We start from the raw sequence: 18,205 nt of genomic DNA, 5'->3' as shown, positions 1-18,205 counted from the left end.
AAAGTAGCTAAAAGCATGAACTTTTTCATTAGCTCCTGGCTCTTTGTGACCCAGTAGTTGCCACATTTCAAATTCAGTCACTGGCTCTTCAGGGCAGGTCATTAAGAGCAGAGTTCAACACTCAGAGAAAAATCGGGAGAAAGGAAGTCCGTTCCCTTCAAAACAAAACAATTGAATGGACCCTTTTGAAGGTTGCTCTCAAAGCCTTGTGTCATTCAGTGGTTCTGCTAAAAGAGTTTAAAGAAAATGAACAGTGGCTCCCAGAAAACACTTTATTTTATTTTTATATGAGATTGCTGGCAGTATTTGCAAATGAATTAATATATTTCCAGAAGAACAGAAAGAGGTCCACCCACCTATCAGCACCCAAATAGTAACAGATATTTTTAAAAACAATCTTTGTTGCCCACAGGAGAAAGAGAGACAACCATGCTTTTTCTATTGTTTCATACATTTGAAGGCAATGATCAAGGTCTTGAGAGTGAAGAATAACAGAATCAGCATTCTTTATTTTCCTTTATTGCCTACAACAGACAAACTGCCTTAGAAGTTAGTGCTCAGGATTGGTACGTGACAAACCCCAGAGAAGAAATCCCTTGGCTTCTCCTGCCCATCTGAATGCATAGAGTAGACAGTGCTGCCAATGTCTGGCTTTTGGGTGACCAAACATTGCTTCCTGGTAAGAAACAGACCTTGCTTCCAGTTTCCCAACACACTCTTGTAACAGCGGGAGAGATCACACCAGGGCCTTGCTCTAATGACCTGCTCTGTGGATCTTTAGTGGCCCTACTGTTTGGAAGTACTCAGTTGGTTCTTCTCTGGCCTCTGCAGAGCCTGTGCTTCTCCTCCCTCGTTTTGTACAACCATGTGAGCATCGGGAAGAGTGGTCTCCGATTCGGCAGACAGCAACCTTACACTGCAGGTAGACCACATCGTAGCTTTTGAGGAAGCTGAAAGCATTGAACTTGAACTGGGCCACGTTCTTCCCAGAGGTATGCAGGTCGGAGTAGGATTTGTCTTTTATGCACCTGATGGGGAGGAAAACCCAAACCAAAAAGGTTAACTAACACATGACATAAATTTCCTTCAACCCACATAACCAGGCTGGCTTCTAAGGTTCTGAATGCCAAAAGGAGATCTTCCCACTCCCCTCCCTCTTGTGAAGCAACAACTACTACTATACTACTATGCTACTACTACTACCACCACCTATGATTTTAACACCATTGTTCATGGAAACCGTATACCTGGTCATAAACAGAAGGGAACCATTAAATACAGGAAAAACAAGTCAAGGTTTTAGCTGTAACCTATTTTGCCTAGAGGGAAGATTATAAGGTGGATGATATATTTAAAAATGCACTTAGATTATTTAAAAAGTTTATCATAGGCCTGGTAATGCAGGGCAGTGGATGAGGGCTTGGTTACCTATCACCCACAATGTTCTGATTTCAATTCCCAGCACTACCCAAAGAACGTAGATTGTAAACTGTAGGGTGACATAAGTGGTATATTAAGAGGAGATAAAGTGTTTTATGTAAATGTATAGTTCAAAAGAATCAGAGAAGTTAGAGAAGGTAGGCACAGGGCAGGGAAAGAACATAAGACAAATATAACAAATGGTGGTAGAGTCTAATCCAACTGCTTGCATGAGAATGTTAACTATGAACGGTTCATATTTACACCAATGTGAAGACAGAGATAGATTACAGGAGAATCCACACAACCTCCATCCACGTGCTCTTTACAAGACAGCGCTGTCGGTACACAGACACCGACACTGAGATGGAGGGAGAGCAGCATGGCAGCCGCTCCTTTGTTCAGAACAAACTTCAGAGCGTGCAGAACTGTCAGGGCCAAGATGGGTGCTTTGTAACAACCAAAGAAAGGGTCAACCCTCTACGAGCAGATCCTTACCCAAGATAATCGAGGTAAGGAACAAATCTTTATCCCAACATAATAATCGTCAATATAATGCACCTGCAAGCAGAGCGTTAAATATGGGAAGCAAGGGAACCAAAGTGAGATACCGACAAACCCACTGTAGTAACTGGACGCTTCACTCTCCCTCTCTCAACCATAGATCCAGTGGGGAGGAATGCAGTAAGGGCAGAAGGGACCTGAGGAACACTGTTAATCTACTAGATCTTGTTGTAATTAACTAAACAGTCTATCCAACCACAGCAGAATGCACATTGTCCTCATTCCAGGTAGAATATTCATTAGGACAGACCATGTTCCAGCCCTTTAGAAATACTTTAATAGTCTTAAAAGGATAGAAATACATTGTCAGGTAGCAATGGGACTAAACTTAAAATTAATGGCAGCAATCTTCCTGGGAAATTCTCAAATACGTGGAAGTAGACGGTATATTTTCAGGCAACTTTTGTATCAGAAATGTCCTAAGAGAAATCTAAGACTGTTTTGAAAGAACTGAAATGGTGCTTGTGGTGTGGGTGAGAAGAGACCAAAGAGGCTCACTTTTGAATGTTTGGTCCCCAGTTGGTGGAACTTGTGGGGAAGCCTGGTTGGAGGATGTATGTCACTGGGGGTAGGCTTTAAGTTTCAAAAGACTAGTGCCGTTTCCTGTGTTCTCTGTCTGCCTCCTACTTTTGAATGGCAATGTAAGCTCTCCACTTTTCCTGCCTCTGTCCCTTCACACTGCCATCGTGGACCCTAACCCTCTAAAACCATAAGCCAAATTCAACACTTTCTTTACGAGTTGCCTTGGTCACCATGTTTTGTCACAGCAATAGAAATGTAAATAATACAATACCTAACTTACCAAAATTTGTGGGATGCAGCTAAGGCAACACTTGGGAGCATTTATAGTATTAAAATGCATATAATTTGTTATAATCTCCAACCAACCAAAGATTTAAAGGCTAGAGAAAGGGGAACAAATTAAGCCTAAAGCAAGGAGAACAGTGTGCTAGCTGTGACATTCTGATACCTAGCTGAACTTCTCGCCTTAATAATATGACCATAAGAGGGGTCAGAAGGCAGGAACCTTCTCCCTCTCGAGCACCCTCTAGTCTATGCATATCATGCCACAGCTCCCAGAAGCCTGTGGCAGGTGCTGTCTTGCTCCTCTGCTGATCTCTGGCAACAGGTGCCGCACTGTTCCCCATGGGCCTAAGGCTGCCGTGGCTCTTACCACACTAAAGCTGCCACGGAGGAAACAAGTTTTTTAACTGGTCACCAGTTATCCCTTCATGAGCATTTAGCCCCTGTCCTCCAGCCATGACCACTGCCAACTCGAAAGCAGAGCAGCTGGGATCATCCATATTTAGGAGTCACCCGCACCAGGCCATCAACATCCCTTCATATAGGGAGGGAACGGAAAATTGGCTCCTCAGCAGATTCCAGCCACTCCCTCCCACCCAACTCCAGCTTCATGTGATCTCAGCAGCGTGGGGTTAGGAGAGGCAGACGGTTGACCGAAAGGGACTTCATCATCCACATCATTCAGCAACATTCACAGGGCTATGTCATCTATGCTGGGGTGGCGCACATGGAGTCACTCACCTATGCAACTCCTTACTCACTTCTGCAAATAAGCCCGGAGAACTTACTGGTTCACCAAGATGGACTTTGATGAAATTTGGGGGGTGGGGTTTGTCCTTTGTGTTATTTGGAGAAAATAGATATGTGTGTAATGTCCCCAGAGAAAGATTTGCAGTAACATCTGATAAGATATGTAGGAGCCACAGAGGCAAACAACTTGCCAAGGTTCTCAGTTGCCAAGTCACTGCTGAACCAATGAGCTCGAAGACATCTGGCTGGTTTAACTAAGAGCTTAGCTCGGGAAAACACATGGACTCATCAGTGTGAGCCAAAGTCCTGAAGATTTGTCCTGGGAGAGGGAAACTAGGAAGGAAGGGAGGATTAGGCTAAAAAAGATGTGGTGGGCTAGCAAAGTACTGAATGAGGTCTTGGAGGAGTCAAGGGAGTTTGCCTAGGCTGCTGTATTCTCCACCATGATCAGTGTCTGCTAGAGACATGTAGGATGTCTGATAGAGACATGCAGGATGTCTATCTACACCCTTCTGACTTAGTACTCCAGGTCAGACACTACAGGTTTCCCAGAGAAACACTATGATCATTTAACACCAACTAGGGAGAGTTTCCATGATCCTTACCCTTCCTGAATCAGTTCATACTTGACAGTTGTGAAATCACTGGGGTCAGGAGAAGCCACACAGGTATCCACCACGAGCCTCAGATTGGGATTGTGGCTGTGGAGGGTGGCCTGCAGGAAGACCTCTTCCCTCTGATGGGTATAAGGAGGAGCTCCAACCCCCATATTCTGGGATGCAGGCGACTGGAGGAATGAAATCGACACATCGTAGCTGACATGGTCCTTCTGAGTGTCACTCGCATGCACAATTTCCACTGCAGACTGGCCATCCACTTTGCAGGTGAACTTCACCTGGGGAACCTTGTGCCTCACGATGACTCGGCCAGGGTGGCCTTGAGTTCTGCCTCTGATGGAGTTGGAGTAGCTGAGAGAGCCTTGATGATCCTGAGAGAATGAGAGAATCATAGGTAGTGTACCTGGAGCCCTGATGCTACTCTTTATCCACGGTGGAGTCCTTTCCTTCCCATAAGAGCCAGGTACCAGCTTCATGACCTTCCTGGGAGCTGGAGTCCCTGACTGGAACACTGTGGTAACACTAGGAAGAAGCATGTGTGTGTGTGTGTGTGTGTGTGTGTGTGTGTGTGTAAGGGGGTGTCCCTTGGGTGAGGACTGCCCCTTCCCTCCTGTAATAGCCAATCTGTAGAACTTTGAGCTGGGTGGCAGATCCACTATGGTTGCGTGGTACTCCCTCTCTTTTGAATTCCTCCACACATTTAATGCCCACTGGAACCCCACCCCTCTGACCATATCTAATTTGGATCGTGGATCTTCTCTGCCCTTGATTCCAAGCTATATTTGGCCGGCGGTGAGCTGCAGGTCTGAGCCTGCCAGCCTGGGCTCCTAGCCTTGCTTCTTGCTTGTGTCCTCCACACATCACCTCCAGCAGAACATAGAGCCTAGTAATGAAATGGACAGTGTGATGGGCAGGAGCCACCACCTGTACTTCTTCAAATGCCCTGTGTGCATGCCAGGAGCTCAGCCAGGTCGGGGACATTTCTGAAGCGTGTGTGACTCAGATCCAGAGACTTTCTGCCAGGGGCCGCCTTCCTCCTAGACAGGGGGAGCTTCTGGCTTGGCTTCAGGGGAAGGAATCTCTCAGTTAAGAAATACAAATTTCAGAACAAAAAGGATAAAAATGACCACATTCTGTACAACCAAACAGCAGACAAAATAGAAGTGAGCTTATGTTGGATGCATCACGTGGTCGGTTTGAATGAATGCTACCTCCACAGTGTCAGGTGAGCCTTTTGCATACAGACAAACAGGGAAGCAGGAAGAGTGTCAGGAATCTGTTTTGGGTCACATCACTGCCAAATATACTGACAGGGGTGTCGTGGTGGAACAATTCTTTCACATATACATGGGTGTTCTTAATATCAATGTCATTGTTTCATGAGCTAAGAAGGTGGTTGAAGAGAATTAATAGACACATGTATTTAATGGCTCCAGAATATCCTAGATGTTTGCTCCCTATAGTGTGGAACATAACTAGCTGCTTAGTTATGTTAGAGACATAGCAGACAGACAACCCGTCCTCCCTCATCTCCAGCACCCTACCTTGCTCATGGTAGATAAGTTCTAACATTCAGTCAAGAAGCATGTTATGAGAACTGCTGGCTTTGAAACTGGGAGAATATTGTCAGCCCAGTCATCACCTGTCTAGCCATTACACCCAACACGCTGTCCACGCCACTGCACCCAACACGCTGTCCACGCCACTGCACTCAACACAATATCCACATCACTGCACCCAACACAATATCCACATCACTGCACCCAACACAATATCCACATCACTGCACCCAACACGCTGTCCACGCCACTGCACTCAACACTCGTTCTGCATCTTCTCAGGATGTGTGTGTGTCTGAAATTCCCCAAATGGTGGAATGTCAGACAATCAGTGAGCCGCTTCAGAAACGAAGCAGCTTCTTCCCCTATCTTCCACATGTTTTAACCGGAAGTTTAATTTTTCTAAGCCTCACTTCTTGGACTCCATCCATGAAGGTCATCGCTTCGCTGTCAGCCTCTTACCTGCCTGACAGTGCCACAGTGGCCATAAGGGATGTTGAAGATGAGGTAACGCCCAGTGACCTGGGGGCGACACATCCTGTCATTTAAATGGATGTCCCAGGAGGAGTAGCCTAATCTCCGGAGATAACCTCGGTCAATGACGGCTTGGAAGAGGTGAGGCAAACAGGACAGCTGAGCTGCAGGAGAGAGAGGGAAGCTGGCACATTGCTGTGTAGCTCAGGGGCTGTCAGTGTGCGCTACAGGCAACACTCTGGGGTGGCCTGGGCCTGCTCAACATCCCTGACTCCATGGTTCTTAACCGTGGGCTGCATAGCAGATATTTACACTACAGCTCATAAGAGTAGCACAATTACAGTTATGAAGTAGCAACAAATAATTTTATGATTGGGGGTCCCCAATAGTGTGAGGAACTATATTAAAGAGTTATAGTGCCAGGAAGGTTGAGAAAAACTGATTTACTGTATCACCTTGGCTTTACTTCCAGTGATGCGTGTGTGTGTGTGTGTGTGTGTGTGTGTGTGTGTGTTAGGAGACCATAGGAGACCATCGGTGAATGTTGGATACCTTCCTTGATGACTGTCTACTTTAGTTTTGGAGACAAGGTCTCTTGTTTAACCTGGAGCTTTCCGGTTTGGTTACACTGGTTGACTGGTAAGACCCCAGACTCCTCCTGTCCTCACCTCCCCAGGGCTGGGCTTACAGATGCATACAACTGTTTTGTTTTGTTTTGTTTTCTTGGTTTTTCAAGACAGGGTTTCTCTGTGGCTTTGGAGCCTGTCCTGGAACTCACTCTGTAGACCAGGCTGGTCTCGAACTCACAGAGATCCGCCTGCCTCTGCCTCCCAAGTGCTAATATTAAAGGCGTGCGCCACCACCAACCGGCCTGCTTGACTTTTATGTGGGTGCTCAGGATCAAACAAGTCCTCATGCTTGCATGGCTAATACTTTACCAACAGAGGCATCTCCATAGCCCTGATTTTCATTGGCTTTTTAATATCCTCAAAAAAAGCGGGGTGGGGGGGAGGCTTTGAAATCAGGCCATATCAATAGGGAATCCTGCTTACAACCCATACCCCATAGGCCAGAGCCTTGCACAGGAGGCTCAAGGACAACTCATGACCCTCAGTCTGAACTTGTATCTGTCTGGTCTGTCACACAGAGAATAACCTGGAAGAAGCGTGGGCATGAAATTGGGGAGAGCCCAAATACAAAGGGGCTTTTTCACAGACCTCTGGCTGTCTAGGCTAGTGGGCCTGCCTCCTAGCCTGCGTTTTCTCTCCACTCAGCTACTCTCTTAGTTCCTTCCCCAATCAGCTTCAGACCCCAGGAGGATGATGACTTACCATTATCCTTGGGCACAAGAGAATCAGCTTGACCTGTTTAGGAGAGATGAAAAGTGACTGTCACAGGTCTGAAACACCAGAGAAGGACAGTCAGCCATCTGTAGACAAACCATTGCAGCTGGAGTGTGACGGCATGAGGACATCCCAGAACATGCAACATAAAGAGACAGAGATGGAACCTGACCCAGGTGAAGTGGCGCTGAGAACACAGATGTTATCAATATCAAGATTTGTGAGAGCAGAAGAATGAGGACTGCAAACCCCACTGCATGGGCGAGCTCTGGTTTCTGTCTCTTTCTACATCCAAGCATGCTCAGGGCCCCAGGAGGAGAAAAATGAATTCTCAGGATATCAATGATTTCTCTGGCTCAGAATCAAGACAGGATTGTGTCCCAGGGCCAAGGCTCCGACCAGGAAATGTGCATCAAATTTACTCAAGTGCTTTAGATACGACAGATCCCTTTGGACATGGGTCATGGCTGGAATGCGGCCACCTTGGTGTACCGTCCAAGAACAGCGTGTGGGTTCTTATGAAAAGTGGGCTTCTGAGAGGGAAGACTGAACTGCGAGGCACGAGAACAACCAAAATCTGGAAGGTGCAGACTCAAGAATAGGCAGACATAGCTTCTATTTCTTGGGTAGTGCTTGGCTTCAGGGGCTCTGATGTTTCTATTTGGGGCCCACGCCTATGCAAAACAGGGTTTATTCAAGGCAAAAGCAATGGCCGTGGTTTGTTTACCTGCAATAAAAGTAGCAACAGAATAGATGAGGTGAATTCAGGATTCTTCAAGTCTTAGAATTCCCCAACTCTCTGAAATTGTCATCGGCCAATTAGGGGATAACTTAGAACGATCAGAAGGAGGTACTGGACCATACAGGTGGTGGTCAGAATGCCAAGACAGACACAGCTGATGACAAACTATATTCCAGGGAAGATACAGGCAAACAGCTTTGATGCAAAGGACAGCGTGAAGCTGAGACACTGTGGAGGGTGTCTTAGACTCTGAGGGTTACATGATGTCTCCAGGATGGGACCCTAGGTAAGCTCAGAGACTGAGAATGTATCAGGATAAACCATGCCTGGCCACAGCAATTGCTATGTCTTAATAATTCCATGACATTGCCATCCCCTTCTTTAGAGCTGGAATTAGAGCAAGTTCATTATAAAAGTCAGGCCAATGATCAAAATGTCACTACCACTAGCTCTTTGTCCTAAAATGTCATGAATGGCCAAATGATACCTGACTTAAGGATGGGTGGTGCTGAGGCAGAACCTGGGACTTTTACAGGCCTAGGCCCCTACCTGCACAGGGGCCCCTACCTGCACAGACCACACTGGCATCCTCACGGTGGTGGCAGTTGTGCCTTATCCAGCCGGCATGGGCACAGCTCTCCAGAGAATCCTCCATGCCAGAGCAGCGCACTTCATTCATCAGGATGGGGCCTGTGCCTGCCCCAAAGTGGCTTCTGCCAGGGGCGCCCAGCGCATGACCACAGCCCAGGAGGCGGCACACAACTCGGGCATTCTTGATGTTCCAGCGGTCATCGCATACGGTTCCCCACACCCCCTGGTGCCGCACCTCCAGCCGGCCCTCACAACGGTTTCGCCCGCCTACCAGGCGCAGAGGCAGGTCTGTGGAGTGAGAGAAGTTCAAGTCAGGTTTCTATAGTAGACACTATCTCAGGGAGTCTCTTGCAGTGAGGTCCTTCTCTACACCCCTAAATTACACTTAATATGAGTATTTTTGTTGTTGTTGTTGTTTTCGAGACAAGTTTGTCTGTAGCTTTGGAGCCTGTCCTGGAACTAGCTCCTGTAGACAAGGCTGGCCTTGAACTCACAGAAACCCGCCAGCCTCTGCCACTCGAGTTCTGGGATTAAAGGCGTGCACCACCACACAGCTAATACTAGTATTCTCTAGAGGCAACACCTTAACAACAAAGCTGTATTATGTAATTTAGCCATTCTACCCTTATACACAGACTGAGCTCCCACAGGATTCTCCAGGAGTCGTACACTGGCAACAACCTCGGTGTTCATCCACGAGGCACGACCACATATATCTACTTTTTAAAAAAGCTTAATTTTGAATAGAAAACAATACAAAAGCAAAGCCTATACAACTGTGTTACTTAATCACGAGGATCCATCATGAGAAATGCGCAGTTAGGAGACTTTGTGGTTACACACAAGAAGTCGGCTGTGGGGTCACTAGGACACAGCTAAAAATTGCGGTTGTATGTATATATACATGTTCCATTGTTGACGGAAACATCCCTGTAGGAGGCATGACTGTATTACCATATACACATGGTTGCATCTGTGAGGTGCCATTTTAAGACAGTTACCAGGTGATTTGTCTCTATAGTAATCAGTCAGCCCTGCACTATTTGGCCCAAAGAAAAGGCTTAGTGAATATTAAATTCACAGGCATTAGTTCTGACTACAGTGTGAGGGTCTACGCTAGCTGCCCTCTCTTGATCTACTTGGTATTATAATACCGAAAGCAGGATACTTGAGCCGCTAGGAGAATGGGCCAAGGGTGCAGTTCATTGGAGAGAGTGTTAGCCCAGCACGGGTGAGATCCTGACTTGCACTGAGCAATGAGAAAAGTACAACTCGTGAATACACACGGTGCCTTCTGAGGGAGGTCTGAAGGTGACTGTCAAGCCTGTGTGACCCACACTGTACATGTGTTGGCGTGTAATACACCTACAGGCTCATTACCCTCTTCCTGTAAGGTGTGAGAAACCTAGTGAAAGAGAAATATGATCCTGGTAGTATCAACAGACGCCTTATTATATTAGCGAGTAGAAAGAAACAAAGCCTGCCGGGCAAAGGGGTCATTGTCTCATCGACGTGAAAGGTTAGAGGCTTACAAATGCGCACCCTCACAGGCTCACGTTTCAGCTTCGAGCTGAAGAGGAATCTCTCTCTTATTTCAGATCCCAATAGTCGGGCACAGGAATGCAGTCTATGATGTATTCCTTGATATGATATCATGGTATTAAACTGTGACAAATATTGTTATGCTTTGTGTATTCTCCAAGAGCAAAAACAATTTGTTAAATGCTCAAAAAAGAACTTTATATGCTAATTTTTTCAAGAAAAAAAAACATTCAATTTTATAGGCAACTTTTTTTTGGAGACAAAGTCTCACTTTTTAGTCCTGGCTAGCCCCTGGAACTTCTTATATAGACTAAGCTGATTCAAACCCACCGAAACTCACGGGCCTCTGCCTCCTGAATGACAGAAATCAAGAGTGTGTTCCACCGTATCCGGCATTAGGGAACACTTTATAAGGGCAGAGAACAAAGGGGAGGAGGATATTCCTCAGGTGCAGTTTTAAGTGAGAAAGATGGAATATTCTATTTAACTACACAGAGGGAAGCAGGGAAGAAAAGTTAGGAACCAACGGCGAGATGAAATTGGATGGCATAACGTAGAGAACAGAGCTTTACTCCAGCAACAAGCACAGCGATCGTTACCAGGTGGCGGAGTCACTTCTGTCAGGGTTGGAACTGGGTCTGAAAAAAGAAAAGCAGTGTACAGAAGGGATTGGTATGTGACTTCACTGACATTTTACATGAGACGCCAGGTCTACAGTAATAGCTATTCCAGAGCGGTATGCACTGATCATGTGTTTCCACGTGTCGGCACGGCAGGGCGTATGAGAAGTTGGTGTTGTGGAACACGACTTACGATCATTCTTCTGGTGCACAGTTCCAGCATGCCAGACAAGCCACTCCCTTAACGCTTACAAAGACTAATCTGGGAAATTTTATCATTGCTTTAGCATTGAAAAAACAATGGAGACTTCAGAGGAAGTCTCCTGTGTAACAGGAACAGGCTATTCTCAGCATAACCCTCAAGCCCCAGGGCCCCATGCTCTTTCTAACTGCTCTGTAATTTGAGAGCATACGTGAGGATTGCATTTATGCTGGGCTCGGGGTGGTGAACTGGAAAAGAAGGAAGGTAAGGGTTAAAGGTCACTTAATGACAGACAGAGCATCTGAGGGCTTATTCCTGAAGACAGAAATGACACAGGGGTCAGAGGATTCTCCAGCAAGTCCTGGGCCTTGGATGAGAGCTGCGAACCTGGTTTGTCTGGCCTTAGATCTGTGATCTTAAGCAAGCATGCTTCCTCTCTGTGACTCCTTTTCCTCTGAAAATAAGAGATCATTTCTCCACTCTCCTCCTGCATCTGTGGCTGGGGCTCCACTAGCTTGTTCATCCTACCAGCCAGCCCAGAGTTCAGTGTTATAAGCTGTGGAGGCCTGTTGTGCTCTAGGGGAGCTGACTGGCCTCTCTCATCACAGATTTTTTTCTCCTCTGACTTCTCCTGGAGAAACAGGAGCTATGAACAGTGCTGTTCTGGGCCTATTTTTGTTTGGCTGATGATGCTCAGAAAGTGGCTCCCCTGATGGCTGCAATGAGCAGGGAACACACCTAGGGAAGAAGGGGGGCCTCAACTGAAGTGGAAAAGGGAGAAGAATGTTTTGAATTGACCAACAGTATGGTGTAAAACAAAGAACAAATAAAAAGAATTCTTGTCACAACCTATTTGGTGTGTGTGTGTGTGTGTGTGTGTGTGTGTGTGTGTGTGTGTTTGTGCGCGCACGCGTGTATGTGTGTGTGTCTGTATGTGTGTTCTGGTGTGCTGGTTGGGTCGAAGCATGATCTGAAACAACACAACCAATCAAATGAGATGTGGACCCTCTGCCCAGCCTCTCTCAGGTTCATCTGATCAATACTAGGACATGGGCAGAAGGTGCCTCTGTGGAAGGGACTCTGGCGTCTGTGACTGTGTGAAGAAAACATGAATACCATCTCTGTGGGGGAGGATCTGGGGTTTCTGTACATGTCAGGCTTATGTTGTAGACAAAGTTTAGGACACAGAGGTTTCATTTCCAAATAGAAAGAGCAAAAGCTATATGTGTTTCAGTTAAGAAAGGTGGCAGGCTGGACAGATTCCCAGAGATCTCTTCAGTATCTCAGTGTAAACCAGAGAACACATTGTCTTATGTAAATCTCGTTGTGTTAACATTTGTTTGATGACAAGGGGATTGTTAAACAATACAATACAATACAATACAACATGATAAACAAGAAGCTCATTACGAAGTTTGAAGACAACACTGAGGACTTACCGCCTGGAGAGGTCAGTTCTGCTGAGGTTGAAGAAGTATCTACAAAGAGCGGAAGAGACAGAGCTAGGTTCATTTTTGAACCAAAAGAAAGCAGTAGCCCTGACTGTTTAACTTAAAGATGTGACAGGCTGAAAAGATTCCCAGACATCTCTACTGCTACTGAAGACAACTCTGTGTATAAACCCACAGAACAGGATGTTTGAAATCCTACTGAATGACACTGGGGGCAGTTTTCACTATCTTTACTTTGTGGTCAATAGGATCGTTAAGCAGATTCAGTTTTGAAATAAACCTAGTAAATAAGGCACTCATCTCTTTAGTTTAAATAGCACAATGGAGATTTACCATTTGGAGAGCTTGCTTCTGCTGAGGTTGAAGAAGTATCTACAGACAAAAAGATGAGACATAATGATGACATTTGCCAAATAGAAAGGGAAGGATTCTCCTTGTGTTTAAAAAATGTGAACTTCTGGATAAGATGGGGAATCAGAAGCTGTGATGTATATGCATGAACATAATTGAGGAGAAGGACTTAGTGTGCCCCTACAGCACTCCGGACAGTTCTCAGACCCAGTATCCACTGTGAGCTGTAGTTTTCAGAGAGCGTATCCCACAAAGGGCATGTTTGGGAGACTAGGCCACATGTGAATGGAGTGTGGACTGAAGCAGGAAAAGAGCTGGTCAGCCTGTTGATGGCCCCCAGCTGGGACACTGCCACCAGTGCTGACCTGGCCATATTAGCTGTGAACCGTTCACAGGACTGGCACTGGAAAAGATAATGGAATTTCTGGAAGTAAAAGACTCTCTCAAGTGAAAGCCCAGCAGAAAGCATCTCTAGTGGACAAGACCAAGCAGAAGAATGAATGTCAGGGTTCTACAACAAGCTGAGACAATAACACAGCCTGAAATACAAAAAGAAGAAAAATTATCAAGTATGACTCAGCTTGCAAGAGATCAAGCCTAAGAACCCATGGGACAGAAGAAGCCCCAGGGGCCACGCTCACCAGCAGAGGGACAACTGCATGCCTTCTGCTGTTCCATACTGGACTGCCAGCCAACTCCTCTCACAGTCCTGGCCACCCAGTCGAGGACACCACTTCCGTCTTCACTCCCACCATGGGAAGTTAAATTTGAAGACAAGGCACAAAGGGACCATGGACATGAGGAAGATGATCTACCAAATGCTGAGGAACCAGCTGTTAGAGGGATTGTCTTGAAAATCAAATGATGGAAAACTCTAGAGTTCAACAGCAGAATTTGTAGATTTAGATTTTGTCATTTTAATTAGTGTAAGCTTGATGTCAGGTTCAAATATCCTCATGCTACTAAAATAAAAAAGCTTGAGCTTGAGCTCAAAGATAGTAGAATATCTAGAGGTCTGGACATATTGAAAAAGACACATTTAAAGCTCACACATTTAAAGTGGAAATATATGGAAAGATATCAGAACTTTGAAACCTTTAAAACCTTGGAAAATGTAAAAAAAAAAGTGGATTTGTTTAACATGAGGCCACTAATCTGAATAATTACTGAGGGAGTGTTCTCAATCTCCTGTCCTAGCTGATTTTCACCAAGAAAACCAGGAATCTCCTGACTCAGGTACAGAATTTGATGCTATGATGAAGAGAAGGAGGATGGAGAAGAAGATGAGGACAGTGAGAAAGAAGAGTTTGATGAAGAAAAGAATGAAGGTATAGAAGAAGAAGATGGCAAACCTAAAGCTATCGGTGAAGGAGAAGAATAAAGACATGATGGAGAAGCTGATGAAGATGAAGATGAGGAAGAAATCAGAAAAGGTGGAGAGAGAGAGAGAGAGAGAGAGAGAGAGAGAGAGAGAGAGAGAGAGAGAGAGAGAGAGAGAACTGATGGTGAAGGAGATTATTAATACATCAAATCACTTACAAAAGCAGAATCAATTGGTTGATCTGCATTGGTGGGTTGTTTGTAGCTTTGGTAGATGTTTAGAAAAGCCTTGACGCAAAGTCCAGGAGACCCACCCACTCAAGGAGCCAATGAATGTTCCCGTGACACTCTGCTCTCCCCCACTTAACCGCTCATTGGCAGTAGGGATCACCAACACCAGTCTTGGAAACCCTGCTCCAACAAAACTGTAAAGGTTGTTCATTTTTCATGTAAGTCTCTTGCTAAAGTATGAATAGTTACCATTGTTCAGGCAACTGTGTTGACCAGATACTCCAAGATTGTAACAACACTTTTAGTTTATGTTCAGCAACAAGAAAAGGTTTGATAAATAAAATCTTAATTCTTGAGGTCAGGAAATAATGCATGATGGAGAGAAAAGCCCTGGTCAACAAGTTTGGTGGCTACAGAAGAATGGAATTAGATCTGTATCTCTCACTCTCTGCACAAAATCCATTCAAGATAGATCAAGAACCTTAAAGTAAAAGATGAAATGTGGAAATGTCTAGAAGATAACATGGGAAAATGCTTATAGATGCAGAAATAGGCAACAACTTTCTGTACAGGACTCTATTAAAAGAGTAATTGAATTAAATAATTTAAAAATGGGACTACATAAAATTTAAAAGCTTCTGTACAGCAAAGGAAACCATCAGCAGAGTGAGCACACAGTTCACAAAATGGGAGAAAATCTCCAGCTAACTCAGACAGGTGGCTGTATTCTAGATAAGTGAAGGACTTTGAAAATGAAATCCTTGGGTCCTCAAACTGTCAATCAAAGGATGGGCTGACATCGGAATAGACAATTCAACAAGGAAGAAATGCAAATGTCCAACAAATATGTTTGAAGTTGTTCACCATCCTTAGCTCATCAGGAAAGTACAAGGTAAGACTACTTCTAGGGCTGAAGAGATGGTCAGTGGTTAAGAACAAGTACTGCTCCTGCAGAGGACTCAAGCTCATTTTCCAGCACCCACGTCAGTGCTTGTGATTTCAACTCTAGAGATTCAACAGCCTCTTCTGGACTCAGGGAGCACCTGCCTTCACATCTTTACATACTTACATGCAGACTCATACACATAATTTAAAGAAAGACTACTTCCTTCTTGACACATTCAGAATGGCTGTCATCAAGAAATTCGATGACCAAATGTTGATGAAGATGTGGGGGAAACTCATTTGCTACTCGTGGAAGTGAAAACAGCTAGAGCCACTATGAAATCCATGTGGATGGTTCTCAAAAAACTAAAATTAGAACTACCATATGGCCCAAGTAGGCTACTGCTTAATGCATACCCAAGGAATCTAAGCCCTAGCACAGAGACACTTGTACATCCATGTTTAGTGCTACGATATTCACAGTATCTAGATATTCATTACCAAATGGGTGGATAATGAAAGTATGGTACATATGCACAATGGAATTTGCATTTTATTCAGCTATAAAGAAAAATGAAATTATGAACTCTAAAAAAATCCAATGGAACTGCAAGTTATTTTATGAGTTAACAAACTCAAAAAGAGAAAAACCACATTCTCTCTCATGTACAGGTTTTAGTATATATGTGTGTGTGTGTGTGTGTGTGTCAACAGACAAAAGAAGGGCTGTCGGAGGAGAAAAGTTTTAAGAAAGAAAAGTGGTAATAGAACACGTGACAAAACAGAGAGGGGCTTCCTGGAATGGAATGTTACACATACACTGTGTGTGGGGTGATGACAACAAAGTGTATAAAAATGACACACTGAAACTAATCACCATATCTGCCAATGTTTTAAAAAGTGGCCAAAATAAATTATGACTTTTTAAAAAAGGAAATGTGATAAGAGAAAACATTACCAGAGGAGCTTGCCTCTTCTGCCGAGGATGAAGATGGATCTGTGGAGGAACCCAGAGAAGGGAGTACTTTAAAATGAGCTTTCTTTCACTGATCTGTATTTGATGCCAAAGTGATCATTAAATAGTCTCATTGTCTAACTCTAATATGACAAATGAGAAACTCAGCCCAGTATATCCAGCAGCAGGACAAGGGGACTTACCAGTTGTAGAACCCGATTCTGCTGAGGTTGAAGATGTATCTGGAGATCAAAAGGAGACACACAACTGTATCCATTTGCCGAATAGGGAAAGTCTGAATTGCATTTACCTTAAGAGATGTGACAGAAAGCCTTACCAGAGGACGTCTCTTCTGCAGAGGTTGAAGACGCATCTGCGTACAAACAAAAAGCATGATGCTTAAAAAGACAGTCTTCTCATTGATCTTTGGTTTGTGGTTTGTGGTGAATACAACCACTAAGTAGGTTCATTTTCCAAATACAATATGAAAATAAGAAACACGGGTACATTAATCAAGACACAAATTCTTGGGGTACAGGATATGAAATAAAACTCGCCCTGAACTGGAGGCTTTCTCTTTGCTAACTAGTTTTCACAGTGCTGGAAGGTTCTATTTAGGCAACTGGGGGATGATAGCCATAAAAAGGCTTACTCAGCTGCAAACCTTTAATGCTATGCTACTATCGTGTTAGACGTGATGTACTCACAGGTATAAGAGTTCGTGACTGCTATAGGGGTAACCAGCTGCTTTCTGACTGGGCTTGAAGCCTTCTCCAAGGAAGGGAAATTATATCTAGTATTGCAAACCTGGTCTGCGTGATAATAAGTCGCAGCAGGGAAGGCACTGCAGTTGTGTTGCTAAGTGGACACAAGGTGACTCCTAAATATTTATAGTTACACCTATAGATTGGTGTTGTTTCTGGCTTTTGCAGAGAGGTTTACTTTTGCAAGGGTTTGTGGGTTTTACAGAGACTTACAACTGGTCAAAGTGCTGAGAATATGTGAATTGTATGTTTTCCCCCAAATGAGTCTTTAATATGACCTCCCCAGGTCTCAGGAAAATAATGGGAAAGGGGGAAGAAAGAAAGTAACAGCAGGAGGAAATCTTGAGGTGTTCTAGAACGTTGTCTTCTGGGCAAAACATAGATGTTGCACTCTTGTCTCTCTGGAGCTATGATTATTTACACAAGACTTGGGCTTATCATCATTCCACTGTGGAGAGAGATGCCATGAGGTCGAATCCCTCCCTGAGGATCTATAGGCAGTTGATGGTTGCTGAGGGAGAGTAGGACGGCAGGGAGGGCTATCTTCAGTGTTATGGCCACTGTTAAGTTGTCTGTGCTCTTTTAAGCAATCCCTCACCTATGCTTTTCTCAGTAACCGTAATTAAACCAATTAGTTTATAAAATAAAAGCATGAAGTAGAAGATAGCCTATCTGGGAAGGGGAAAAGAATTAGTAAAAGTATGAGGGGCACAGGGGAGGGAGATAGAGGTGAATATAATCAAAGCACACTATACACAAGATTGAGATTATCACAGAAAAACTCATTATTACGTAAAATTAACATGTGCTAAAATTTAAAACAAAAATCACTTATTAGTTAAAACAACACAGTGAAGTACATTACCACTGAGCTCTCCACTCCTCCTTTCTGCTGAGGTTGAAGACATATCTTTGAGCAAAAGGAAAAAAATGTATGTGTGATCACTTTCCAAACAGAAAGAGGAAAAACTAGGCTCTTGTTTCACTTAAGAGCTGTGATGGGGTGAAAAGATCACCAGAG

At 44.5% G+C, this 18,205-nt stretch overlaps 1 protein-coding gene across 1 annotated transcript in view; it reads right to left on the bottom strand.

Moving 5' to 3' along the window:
* Positions 1 to 736: 736 nt before the first annotated feature.
* The window catches only part of LOC142851345 (scavenger receptor cysteine-rich domain-containing protein DMBT1-like), a 110,281-nt gene continuing 92,812 nt past the window's right edge, over positions 737 to 18,205 (bottom strand). The window contains 12 exon segments of the mRNA XM_075975205.1: positions 737 to 1,028; positions 4,143 to 4,525; positions 6,176 to 6,351; positions 7,519 to 7,551; positions 8,840 to 9,151; positions 11,005 to 11,043; positions 12,667 to 12,705; positions 13,012 to 13,050; positions 16,424 to 16,462; positions 16,624 to 16,662; positions 16,758 to 16,793; positions 18,050 to 18,094. Of these exon segments, the coding sequence (XP_075831320.1) occupies positions 737 to 1,028; positions 4,143 to 4,525; positions 6,176 to 6,351; positions 7,519 to 7,551; positions 8,840 to 9,151; positions 11,005 to 11,043; positions 12,667 to 12,705; positions 13,012 to 13,050; positions 16,424 to 16,462; positions 16,624 to 16,662; positions 16,758 to 16,793; positions 18,050 to 18,094 (1,472 nt within the window).

Source organism: Microtus pennsylvanicus, chromosome 5, assembly GCF_037038515.1.
Source record: "Microtus pennsylvanicus isolate mMicPen1 chromosome 5, mMicPen1.hap1, whole genome shotgun sequence".
NCBI lineage: Eukaryota > Metazoa > Chordata > Mammalia > Rodentia > Cricetidae > Microtus > Microtus pennsylvanicus.
The sequence above is the reverse complement of the archived record's forward strand: the minus strand, read 5'-3'. Positions and strand labels throughout refer to the sequence as shown.